Source organism: Neomonachus schauinslandi, chromosome 9, assembly GCF_002201575.2.
Source record: "Neomonachus schauinslandi chromosome 9, ASM220157v2, whole genome shotgun sequence".
NCBI classification, from domain to species: Eukaryota; Metazoa; Chordata; class Mammalia; order Carnivora; family Phocidae; genus Neomonachus; species Neomonachus schauinslandi.
Genome location: NC_058411.1, coordinates 57,347,971 through 57,361,064, shown reverse-complemented (window position 1 = coordinate 57,361,064; position 13,094 = coordinate 57,347,971). Strand labels below are relative to the sequence as shown.

General features: G+C 36.4%; 1 protein-coding gene across 4 annotated transcripts in view; it reads right to left on the bottom strand.

The window, feature by feature from the left end:
* SEC23A (SEC23 homolog A, COPII coat complex component) overlaps window positions 1-13,094 on the bottom strand; it is a 60,761-nt gene that overhangs the window by 38,116 nt on the left and 9,551 nt on the right. For all 4 annotated transcript variants that reach the window (XM_021701528.2, XM_044918314.1, XM_044918315.1 and 1 more), the window contains exons 5-10: window positions 12,761-12,997; window positions 9,620-9,699; window positions 8,288-8,432; window positions 5,979-6,137; window positions 4,771-4,886; window positions 1,532-1,655 (exon numbers count right to left, since the gene is read on the bottom strand). In XM_021701528.2, coding sequence (XP_021557203.1) covers window positions 1,532-1,655; window positions 4,771-4,886; window positions 5,979-6,137; window positions 8,288-8,432; window positions 9,620-9,699; window positions 12,761-12,997 — 861 coding nt within the window. The remainder of the gene's footprint in view (window positions 1-1,531; window positions 1,656-4,770; window positions 4,887-5,978; window positions 6,138-8,287; window positions 8,433-9,619; window positions 9,700-12,760; window positions 12,998-13,094) is intronic.

Genomic DNA, 13,094 nt, shown 5'->3' with positions numbered 1-13,094 from the left:
CGTCTTTCAAAACCACTATAAGTCACTATAAAACCACTTATCATGAGGAATAAATTGTAACCTGCATACATTCATGTTTCTTCCCTAAACCTTTACATGACTTTTATAATGTTATTACATTCTATCACAAGTGTTAATCTTATCTTTCTTTCAAAACTAAGTTCCTTTTTTTTTTTTTTAAGTAGGCTTCATGCCCAATGTGGGGCTTGAATTCATGACCCTGAGATCAAGAGCTGCATGCTCTACGGACTGAGCCAACCAGGTACCCCAAGGCTAAGTTTCTTCTTGAGAAAACCTGTGTCTTATATATCCCTTGAGATCTCTAATTTCCTTGCTTAATGCTGGACGTAGAGTAAGCATTCAATAAAATAAAAAGATTGACAAGAAATATTTAATGGAAATTCAAAATCAACGTGTTTGTAATACACCTGTAACTAACACTAAGCCTTTGGGTTTTTTGTTTTGTTTAAAGATTTATTTATTTATTTTAGAGAAAGAGAGAGAGCAGAGAGGGGAGAGACAGAGGGAGATGGCGAAAGAGAATCTCAAGCCAACTCCCCTCTGAGCCTTGAGCCCGACGCAGGGCTCGATCCCACCACCTGAGCTGAAACCAAGAGTCGGATGCCCAACCGACTGTGCCACCCAGGTGCCCCCAACCCTTTAGATTTTTAAAATCCAAATTTGAAGTGAATGATAGAAGTGAGTAATATCAGGGGCACCTGGGTCGCTCAGTTGGTTAAGCGACTGCCTTCGGCTCAGGTCACGATCTCAGGGCCCTGGGATCGAGCCCCACATCGGGCTCCCTGCTCGGGGGGAAACCTGCTTCTCCCTTTCCCACTCCCTCTGCTTGTGTTCCCTCTCTCGCTATCTCTCTCTGTCAAATAAATAAAATCTTAAAAAAAAAAAAAAAGAAGTAGTATCGACAACCTACCAACCATAAAACAATTACTGATTATCCAAATGGTACAGAACAGGTTTCTCCTAAGTTAGAAACTAATTCCTATAATTAACAAAATCTAGCATTAACAATAGCAAACACAACACTAAAAAGATAAAGCACACTTAAAAAGAGTTAAATGAAATTTTACCTATATAGTATCTTCTTTTCTAACAATTATTTGGAAATGCTCAAGTAATATTTCATGTACATTTAATTATGACACATTTTTCTGGTAAAATCTCTAATTCCGGTTTTCGATATAAAACAACCACTACTTTTAAAGCTTATATTGAATTTAATTAATGATTTTTTTTAAAAGATTTTATTTATTTGACACAGAGAGACAGAGCGAGAGAGGGAACACAAGAAGGGGGAGCTGGAGAGGGAGAAGCAGGCTTCCCACCGAGCAGGGAGCCCAATGCGGGGCTCGATCCCAGGTCCCTGGGATCATGACCTTAGCCAAAGGCAGACGCTTAATGACTGAGCCACCCAGGTGCCCCTGATTAATTGATTTATAATATTTTAAAATCACGGTCAAGCATATAAATTTCTCTTGATAACATACCATACATGTCAAATTTTGGCTCTTACCTTTATTTCTAATGTACCACCAAAGCCCATTTTAAACTGTCCATGCATATCTTTGGTAAAGACTCTTTGAAAAGTCTGCTTGAATAAGGAAGTGTTGAAAGAGTCACCCATTACCATGTATCCTCTGCATGGAAAGAAAAATAATGTATGTGACACAAGTACTGGGTCCATGTGTTAAAACCAGAAAAGTAAATTACCTTTCAATACTACCAACAAATTTTAAAGGTACTTTCCAAAATGTGCTATATTACTATTAACTTTAAAAACTCAAATATATGAGACTATCTTCACCCCACAAATTATCTCAATCCTGAGGGTATCTGAGTGCCCCTAACATTTGCATTTGTCCTTGGTAATTTACTAACGTTATTTTATAAATAGATAATACAGCCACACATTACAAAATTCAAAAGGTACAAAATGGTAATCTTAAAAACAAATATGTATCTGTGTATGTATCTATTTGCATATATTGTCTCTGCGTATATCACATCAAACTTAACAGGATCACACCCAGTGAATGAGAAAAGGAGACTGAAGGGCCATTTTCACTTTAAGCACTTATGTACTGCTTGATTTTTTTCAGTAAGCATATACCTATTTTAATTTTTTTTTAAGTTTAAAAAAACAATGGTCAAATAAAAACAATTCTGAGATGCCATTTTATTCTAATAGATCAGCAAAACTCACAGTTTGACAACATATTCTGTTGATGAGGCTGTGGAAACAGATGGGAGTGCAAAATGATGCAACCTGAATGCAGGGGAATTTAACAATATCTAACACAATTACCTATGTGTTTTCTCTTTAATCTAGCCAACCCACTATTGGGAATCCATCCCAAAGATATTCTGGAAAACAAAAACAAAAAGCAGAATATATGCATAAGGGTATTCACTACTTCTAATAATAAAAGATTGGAAACAATCCAGATAATAATCCAGATGATCATCTATTAGAGACTAGTTCAATAAAATATGGCACATCCACCCAATGAGGTAATATACTGCTATAGACCACTTTCTAGGGTATAAGTGAAAATGCAAAGTGGGTAAAGTTATGTAGAATTTTCTGCTGCTCATACAAAAAGGAGATACATACATCCATACACTCACATGCATACAAATATTTACATATATTTGCTCATATTTTTAAAATATTTTAGGTAGCTTTTAAACAAAATACAATCAGAAATTAAAATAGGCAAAAGAATAAACCCGATATGGCATAATTAATGGTAATTTTATTTTTGATACTGTGAAACTCTTGATTTATGTTATCTCTGATGCTATTATATATCTTTTTTTTAAAGATTTTATTTATTTAGTTGAGAGAGAGAGCAAGCTAGGGGAGAGGCAGATGGAGAGGGAGAAACAGACTCCCCTCTGAGCAGGGAGCCTGACATGAGGCTCGGATCCCAGGACCCTGGGATCATGACCCAAGCCGAAGGCAGACACTTAACTGACTGAGCCACACAGGCGCCCCTATATTTTTGTAAATGTTGTTTTCTGTTTGTCACCAGTATACAAAAATATAGTTGAAGTTTGTACACTAACCTTGATCTAGAAGTCTTGACAACTTAACATATTAATTCCAACAGTAGCATATAAATTCTTTCAGACTTTCTACTTTTACAAACATGTCATCTATGATGATCTATGTGATCACTAAACCTGGTAATGCATACTACATTAAAGACAACTTACACCACCCCACTTATCTGTTCCCTTTTATAGCAAACCTCTATGAAAGAGTTGTCCAAACCCTTACTACTCAGTGTGGCCCTTGGCCCAGCAACATTAGCATCACCAAGGATCTTGTCTGAAAAGCAGAATTCCAAGTCCCATCCTATGCACAGTAAATCCAGAACCTGTACTTTATAACAAGATACCCAGCTGATCTGCATATGTGAAAGTTTGAAAAGTTGTAATCTATACCAGCTGTTTCCAATCCCCCCTTCCTATTCTTCTTCTAGGTCACTTTAAGTGAACATTCACTTCTCTTAGGAAGGTCACCGATGACCTTTGCAGTGTTAAATTGCAAAATCTTACAATCTCATCCATTTTTACTGCTATTTAAAAAAAAAAAAACCACACCAATATGCTGACAGCTCCCACATTTTTATCCCCAGCCCAAACCTATCTCCTGCACTCTCTGTTGTAATATCCAACTGCCTACTCAACACCTCCTCATGGATGTCAAATGGCATCTTAAACCAAACATGTTCAGAACTGAACTCCTAGTCTTCTCCCCAAATACTCTTCTTTCCACAGGCTTACCCATTTCAATAAAGGGCAATCCTTCCAGTAGACTTCCTTTGGTTTTCCCAAATCCCAGATCCAATCTATCAGCAAATCTTCTACCTTCTAAATACACCCAAAACCCAACCACTTCTCAGCCACCACTTGGTATTCCTGTATCCCTATACAGACTCTATGTAGACAACTGATGTCAGATGGTCCCTTTAAAACATTACATCAGACCATATCACTCCTCCCCTGAAAACTCTCCAACGACTTCCCATCTCACTCAAAGTAAAATCCAAAGCCCTTACAATAGTCAAAAGACCCTCACAATCTGTCCTTCTCACTCACCCCACTCCAGCTACAAATCCAACACCCTATGATGAAAAAAATCTCAACTAAGGACAGAAAATTCTTCAACCTGATAAAGGCATCTACAAAAACCCACAGCTAACATCACACTTAATGGTGAAAAATGAAATGGTTTCCCCCTAAGATCAAGAACAGGCAAATCTATAGACAGTAGATTAGTGGTCTAGGCTGAGAGAGGGGGAGAGAGAGAAGAAGGAAGCAGGAAAGGGGAATGACTGCTAATGGGTACAGAGTTACTTTCTGGGGTAATGTTAATGTTCTAAAACGAAATCTGGTAATGGTCACTTGACCTGTGAATACACCAAAAACAAAACATTGAACTGTAAGCTTTAAATGGGAAATTTTATCATGTGCAAATTATATCTCAAAAAGCTACTACAATAATAAAACAATGAATGCACGATATCAAGACAAGCTTTTCAAACAGAACTTGTGCCTTTATAACTGAATTTTAGAAAAAATTTAAAGTGAGCTTTACTGAAAGGAGTATCAAAAACTGTTAACAGTTGTCCTGGAGCGGTAGGATGACGACTGTTTTTCTTAAACTGCCATTATTGGTTTATATTTGTAAACTGTAATTATCAGTCTATAATTGCAAAAACTGTAAAAACTATAAATACATACCCAGTAAGGTTGGGACAACATTTCATCTCCAGGAGACCTGTCTGATCTAATGCGCAGGCATAGATATCAATAACATGGCCAGTCGTAGCAGCTCGATTAGCCAATGCTTCAAAATGCTATAAAAGATTTTTTTAAATCAAATCAAATCAAAGTAATGCACAAACGTAACCATCCTATAAATCATTTTTCCCATAGAGATCAAAATAACCTAAAAAATGCTAAAAGAATAATCATAATAATTTAAATGTGATTATGTTCTAATTTAATTTTCTATAATAAAAAATTTCTCATTTTACAGTAACTTCTATAAGCCTGACACTTGCACATTTTGAAAGCATTCTTTCTAAATATACTCCTAAATGAAGCTAACCTTGGAGAAAAGGCATATCAAACATCTTGCTCTTCATACATGAACATAGTAGAACAACACAGAACTGTTTTTCCTGAGTAAATCCACAGGTAACAAAAACATCAAATATAGAAAAATAGTAATAAAAGCTATTAGATAAACAAACAAAAAAATACTTTTTGAAGCTCTAAGAAAAATTCCAAACTCAAAAGGGAAATTAGGTAGCAGGAAAAAAGCATCCAGTAATAGTGACAAAAATTATGTTATTAATTACACTTTTAAATATATATAATGACTACCAAAAAGAAATAAGAGATAATACAGCACGACTAAACTAAAATTGTGAACTCCAGAGAATTTTTTTTTTTTTTAAAGGGACATTAACAGCGGAACCAATTCAAGGGAGTCAAGAGTCAAAAGTGAAAATGTACTGCCACGAACCCAAATAAAATTGAAATAACATGAACAGAAAACAACTCACAAGAAAATGATGGACTATCCATGCTATGAACAATATATGTATCTACAAGACAGCCTCTTGGAAACAAAAAATTGGAAAATGCAAGAAATTTTTCCAAAGCAGGAAAGATATTCTTTTAAATGAATATTTAAAAAGCACACAGAACTTCTCTCTGGAATAATCTTTAAAGAGATACCTACTGGTGCTATTAAGCCTTTAAATATTTAAAACCAGAAAAATTACCAAGAAAAAAAAAAAAACTATTTCTCCAATTCTGAATAGTACTTACAATATCAGACTTTGCAATATCGGATTTCTTATCATCAAGTATTTGTATTCTTCCTCTTCCATCAAATGAATTTGTCTACTAAAGCAAAAAGGCTTAAAAACCAAAATTACCTTAGTTCCCTTTTTAACATATTTGGCATTGTCTTTTTCAATGTCATGCCATGATCTTATAGGTGTCTTCAATTCATCTCCAACCACCATTCCAGGCCCCTGAGTGGCTGGACCGCCAATGAACATCATGATACGAGCACCAGTGTTGGGAAAAGTACACTGTCAGAAAAAAGTAACTTGTCAAAAGAGTTTAAAGGAAAATACAAGATACACATTTCTTTTTTTTTTAAAGATTTTATTTGACAGAGAGGGACGAAGCGAGAGAAGGAACACAAGCAGGGGGAGTGGGAGAGAGAGAAGCAGGCTTCCCGCCGAGCAGGGAGCCCGATGCGGGGCTCGATCCCAGGACCCTGGGATCATGACCTGAGCCGAAGGCAGACGCTTAATGACTGAGCCACCGAGGTGCACCCAAGGATACACATTTCTAAAAGTAAATTTTGATATATTCTTTCTAGAAACAGGAAAACATACATTTTCCAAGAAATAACCAAATGTTTAAAATGAAATTTAAAAACAAGGTATTTGTTTGAATAAATCTCTTTTGAAATCCTATACTAAATAAGAGTACTTTCCTAACTTTAAAATAATCTATAAACCTGATCCCTATAAACAAGGACGCTTCTCCTGCTTAGCTGATCCTAGACTGGGAGAAGTAGAAAAGAGTGAATAGAGTGCATCTTCTGTCTTTTTGTTGTCGTTGTTTTATCTTTTACTTTTATGTCTAAAACACAAGCATATGTTTCTAGTTCAAGATGATGGACTGAGTACTCCAATCTACCTCTCCTTTTTCCCAACGTATCAGCGATATGAGAAAAAAATGGTATTATTTTTTAAATAAATAAATAAATAAATAAATAAGAGTGCTATCAGTAAACCAGAAATTTTGAGGAATCCAAACACAGTGGATTACAAAAGTTATGTCATTTCTTTCTTTTCTGAAGCTATAATGTAGTATGAAAAATGTGCTCTGAATTTTTGTCCAATAACTATGGAAATTGCACATAAAAGCATTTCTAATACGACTACATAAATTTTACTAATTATGGAACAAAGTAGAATAACTATACACATAGAGAAGGAGATGTAAACTCCATAATGATATTAATAAATAAATAAATTGAAAGTTTGATGAGGAACAGGATATTTGCATGGATTCAAAGATCCTCACCATCTAATGCTTATTAATTACAAAAGGAGGGGAAATAAGAGTAATTCTACAGTGGAGAAACCTGCAGACACAATCTTAGTAAGTGATCATGGTGATTATATCACCTTGCATGAGGCAAATGAAAATCATGGGCCACCTGATACGGTGTAATGAGAATAGCATTATTTGTGATATTCCTGCCAATGATGCAAGAACTGAATCTAAGTGTAAGGATACATCAAAACAAACCTAATTTGAAAGTGTCTATGAGATAACTGGCCTGAATCTTCCAAAGCATCAAGGTCATGAAAGTAAAAGAAAAGCTGAGGAACTGTTCCTGACTGAAGGAGACTAAACAGACATACCACTAAATATAAATCTCTGAACTAAATCTTTTTAGTAAAAGAAATTATTGAAATAACCAGCAAAACTTGAATGAGGTCTGAAAATTAGGTGGTAGTAATGTATCGGTGTTAATACTCTGATTTTAATAATTGTATTGTGGTTATGTAAGCAAATATCCTGATTTATAGGAAATGCAAATCAAGTATTCAAGGGGTTGGGAATGTACCAGCAACTTAAATAGTTCAAGAGGAAAAAAGTTTTTGGGGCACCTGGGTGGCTTGGTCGTTAAGCATCTGCCTTCGGCTCTGGTCATGATCCCAGGGTACTGGGATGGAGCCCCACATCGGGCTCCTGGCTCAGCCAGGAGCCTGCTTCTCCCTCTCCCGTTGCCTCTGCTTGTGTTCCCTCTCTCCCTCTCTCTCTCTCTGTGTCAAATAAATAAGTAAATAAATAAATAAAGGAATAAAGTTCTTTACAACTTTTCTGTAAATTTGACAGCATTTCACATTTTTAAAATGCATTTTTTAAAACTCTCTTTTCTAATTATAAAGCTTAAGATATGTGTAGTGTAAAATTTTCCAATTCTACTTAAAAGCAAAATTCCCCTTATCCTACCACTGCTAATACTTGGATGAACGCCCTTCCAGGGGCCTCTCTGTACACAAAAGGATATACTGCAAGTCAAACTTTAAATATAATTATATACTTGCTGTCCTAATGACCTGATTTTTTCACTCAACATTATCTTGTACATAATCACTGATACACACACACACGCATACACATTTACATTCTAAAACAAAGCTATGGTCACTACCTCAAGTAGTCCCACAGCTATGGAAAGTGCCACTCCAGAGGAACGCAAAGGTCTCTTTCCCTGTGGTACAGGCCAAGGGTCTCGCTGCAGTTCTCCCAGAAGATCTGTGAGATTCATGTCTATTTTCTGTACTGGCTGTAAGAATCTGCAAAACAATATTAAATAAAAAGTCATTTATAAATGTTTGTGGGTGGGGCGCCTGGGTGACTCAGTCATTAAGCGTCTGCCTTTGGCTCAGGTCATGATCCCAACGTCCTGGGATTGAGCCCCGCATCAGGCTCCCTGCTTGGCGGGAAGCCTGCTTCTCCCTCTCCCACTCCCCCTGCTTGTGTTCCCTCTCTCGCTGTCTCTGTCAGATAAATAAATAAAATCTTTAAAAAAAAAAAAAGAAATGTTTGTGGGTAAGAGCTTAAGAAACAAATTGTCTACTAATAGAGAAAAGTATGGGGCGCCTGGGTGGCGCAGTTGGTTAAGCATCTACCTGCAGCTCAGATCATGATCCTGGGGTCCTGAGATGGATTCCCACATTGGGCTGAGCTGGGAGCCTACTTCTCCCGCTCCCTCTGCTCCTCCCTGCTGCTTACCTGCTCATTCTTTCTCTCATAAATAAGTAAAATCTTTAAAAAAAAAAAGAAAGAAACAGAAAAAGTAACTTGAATACATAGCAGACCAATGGTTCTCTAACTTTTGTGTACATCAGAATTGGTGGGAGGGCTTATTTTAACAGATTGCTGGCTGCAGAGCTTTGTTTCAGTAGGTCTGGGGTAGGGCCCAAGAATTTGCATTTCAGACAAGTTCCTAGGTGATGCTATCTACTGGTCCAGAACCATAGTCTGAGTACAACTGCTATAAGGGAAACATTCACACCAAGTATTACTTCAGGATTGCATCTTTTATTTACCAGTCTAGTAAGTTTTAAGGCTACTGAAATAATTATGAGACTCAATTTTAGTTAATACTACCTCTGATTAGTAAGTTTAGGGGGGGGGAAAAGCTACCTCTAAGGCTAAGAAGGCAAAATGAAAAAGTTCTGAGACCCTATTTTTGCTTGGCTGCCTTCAACCACAGAAGTTTTTATGAACTTAAAAATAGAAGATCAGGAATATATCAAAACTTAAGTCACTCCTTAACATTGCAATGATGAGAAAGCAACCATTTTGGTGACATGATTCTGCCTCAGCTCTTTAGAAGGTATACTAATGCAATGTATTTATATTCCCAAAAGTAGTTAACAACATAGTATCACTGAATGTCTATTTTCAAGTTAAGGGGGGGGATGCTTAAAAGAGCTGCACAAATTGTAAAATTCTCTTTGCCCTATTTAATTATTACCTGTTGGAAGGAGGTGGCTGCTGTACCTGAGGACCACGTGTTGCTTGAGTAACGGGTACTTTAGAGAGTCCGAGCATTTCCTGTAAAGAGATGATTTCTGTGAGATCCATTCAATTACTCCTACAAAGATGTATCAACCTCTTACCATGTGCAAGGTGCTATGCTAGGTATTAGGAACATAAAAATAAAGAACATAAAGTCTCTTTCCTCAGAAAGCAAAAGGTCCAGTTGGGGAGTTGGTCAGGTAAACTATAACAATACAATGAAATAATCACCATAAGAGAGCAAAGTACAAGATGCTGTAGAAGCAAAGAGGGGTACTAGCTCAGAAATACTTCATTTCTAATTAATAGTCAAAAAGTTACTGTGTAACTTGAATGTCTGTATTTCTTAACTTATATTCATCCACCCCTTTGAGCAACTATATTTCAAGTATCTGCTATGTGCCACGCATCTAATGGTAAAAAAAAAATACACAGTCCTTGACCTTATGAAATTAAAATCTGGTGAAACAAACAGCAGATAATAAAAATCATTAGCTAAAAAAAGTATAAAATTGCAATTGTAATAAATGTTATAAAGGAGAGGTACATGGAATCATATAAAAGGGGTTATAAGGGGCGCCTGGGTGGCTCAGTCATTAAAAGCCTGCCTTCGGCTCGGGTCGTGATCCCAGGGTCCTGGGATCGAGCCCCACATCGGGCTCCCTGCTCGGCAGGGAGCCTGCTTCTCCCTCTCCCACTTCCCCTGCTTGTGTTCCCTCTCTCGCTGTGTCTCTCTCTGTAAAATAAATTAAATCCTAATAAATAAATAAATAAATAAAGGGGTTATAAGGTTCATATACCTTGTATGTTTATATTTCTTAATTTTTGACTTATTGCCTAACCAAACTGCCAGTTTTGTTTTGAATTTTACATGTGTACAAAATTCCTCTCTAGACACATAAAAGTATTTTACTATTCTTTTTTTTTCTTTAAAGATTTTATTTATTTATTTGACAGAGAGAGAGACAGCGAGAGAGGGAACACAAACAGGGGGAGCGGGAGAGGGAGAAGCACGCTTCCTGCAGAGCAGGGAGCCCGATGCTGAGCTTGATCCCAGGATCCCGGGACCACGACCGGAGCAGAAGGCAGACGCTCAACGACTGAGCCACCCAGGCGCCCCTTAAAGTTTTCTTGATTTTAGAAATGCTTCATCATGAAGTGATAGAGTAAAAGTAGGTAACAGAAAATCAGAAAGTCTAAATATTTGGAAAGAAAAAAATACTGAACTAATCCTACAGTATTTCCTATACTCCTAGCAGGAAAAACAACTTTTTACTAAGAACTTACTATGTGTTAGATTCTGTGCTAAACTATATATACTCTTTCTTCATAAAACAAAATGAAGTAAATTTCTTAGTCCCTGCTTTATAAATGAAAACTGACACTCAGAAAGGCTACATAACTTGCCAAAGGTTACACAACTAGTTAAGTGGCAAAGCAAGATATTAATGCAGGTTTTGCCACAAAGCCCTGTAACAGTTTACGCTATTCTGAGTATTCTCACATTATTTCACTTAGTACTAATAATAGGCTTGTAAAATAGAGATTTATCCCTTTCCACAGAGGATAAGAAAACAAGCAAAGAGATCAACCCAAGATTGCACAACTGGAAGAGTTTAATACTATTTGGGGAGCAAAGACCAAGCTCTTTTCGATGAAATGGATAGAGAAGGAAAATAAAAACATTTTAATGAAGAAGAAAATTTAGTCTGTAGGCATGTACTGCCTGCTACAAAAAAGGAGGTATTTTATGTGTTACATATGTATTATATAAGTAAAATGTACTCTACAATCACAGGTAACATTAAACAACTTTAAATAAATTTACACTTTAAAAATAACAGCAAACACTTACAGGCACAAACCATTTAATTTTCATGACCACACTATAAGGCAGATACTATTATTACCTCTCTTCTACAAATGAAAAAAATTAAGGCACAGAAAGACTAAAACTTGCCCACTTTCTCTCCTGTCTCATAGAAACAAATGATCCTCCTCTCTATTCCCTACCATGTCTTCTGAAACCTCACCTCACTCTTGTTTTCACTCACCCTCTTTAGTCTCTCTTTCCCTCCTGTGTATAAACACATTCAAGTGTCCCTCCTAAAGTAAACCTGTTAACTCAGTTCTCTCTCAAATTCCCACACTATTGCCTTCCTTACCTTCAACAAACCTCTTGAAAGAACGCAGACTCTAATTTTCTTCACTTCCTCAAATCTTCTTCATGATCTTATTCACTGTTCATTATCCTCCCCATCCAAAGCTGCAAATTCCTCCACTATTTTCTATCTCAATTAACTGTAGCACCACTATCCTGTCTGCCAAGCTTCAAATTAGAATCATTTAAAACCATTCTCAAAATCTTCTTTTTCATTCTGGGCTACCTGGATGCTCCAAAGTCTGACTTCATGTCTGTGTACTTTATACGAGGCTTACCTATCATCTTCTAGGCTAACTATTCTTAACTGGGGGTTGTAGCAGAATCACTTAAAAAGTTTTTCAAAATACTTACATGAACAGTCTTGCCCTCTCAACAACCTCCCAATACAAGCACATGTTCACTTACTCTCTCAGGGTCTAGCAAAACCTCCAAGCAAAAAAAAAATATATTAAAAATATACCCAGATGATCCTAGTAAGCTACACACGACTCCCTGTCTTGGAAGAAAAGCTTCAATTTGCCCCCAAAATAAAAATGTTCTCCTAGGGTATGAAAAACTATATACTCTTGGTTCATACATTAATAACTCTCAAGCTTTAAAATACTCCCCTTGCCAAACATAATAAAAGTGCTTACATCCTAAATGAGATATCAAGAAACAAAAGTTAATATTCATTCTATGGTTGCTTTCCCTCAGTCTTCAGCATGACTTCCATAAGCCTTTTAAATCTCTAGCAGAACACCTTCAGTTTCACCATTAAAAGTTAGGGGTCTTCAATATGTATAATAACAATTTAAAGCAAATGAAAGAAAACTGATACCAACACTAAATTGAAAGCCTTTGATTTCTACAAACTTGTATCAGAATGCATTTATAGACATTTACGGAGTGGTGCCCACAGATAAGATTCAAACTACCATTCTTGTTGTTTACCTGCAGTTGTTTGGCAGACAGATCTTTTGTTCCTCTGAACACGTAGCTTTTTGAAATGCCCTCACATCCAAGTTCATGAACCTGTACCATTCTCCCAAAAGTAATAAGTCCAACCAAAGCTGTAGGTGGTAAAAGACTTAATGACATCTGCATAGATTCTTTCAGAGCTTGTAAATCTTCATCTTCCATGCAAGTATCAACCACATAGAGGAATATCAAAGGCATCTGAGGACCACGCTTTTAAAAAATGTTGCAATAAGAAAGTAATGTTAATGCATTAATACTCAGCACAATATACAAGAACAATTAGTAGAAGACTAATTAAATAATTTAC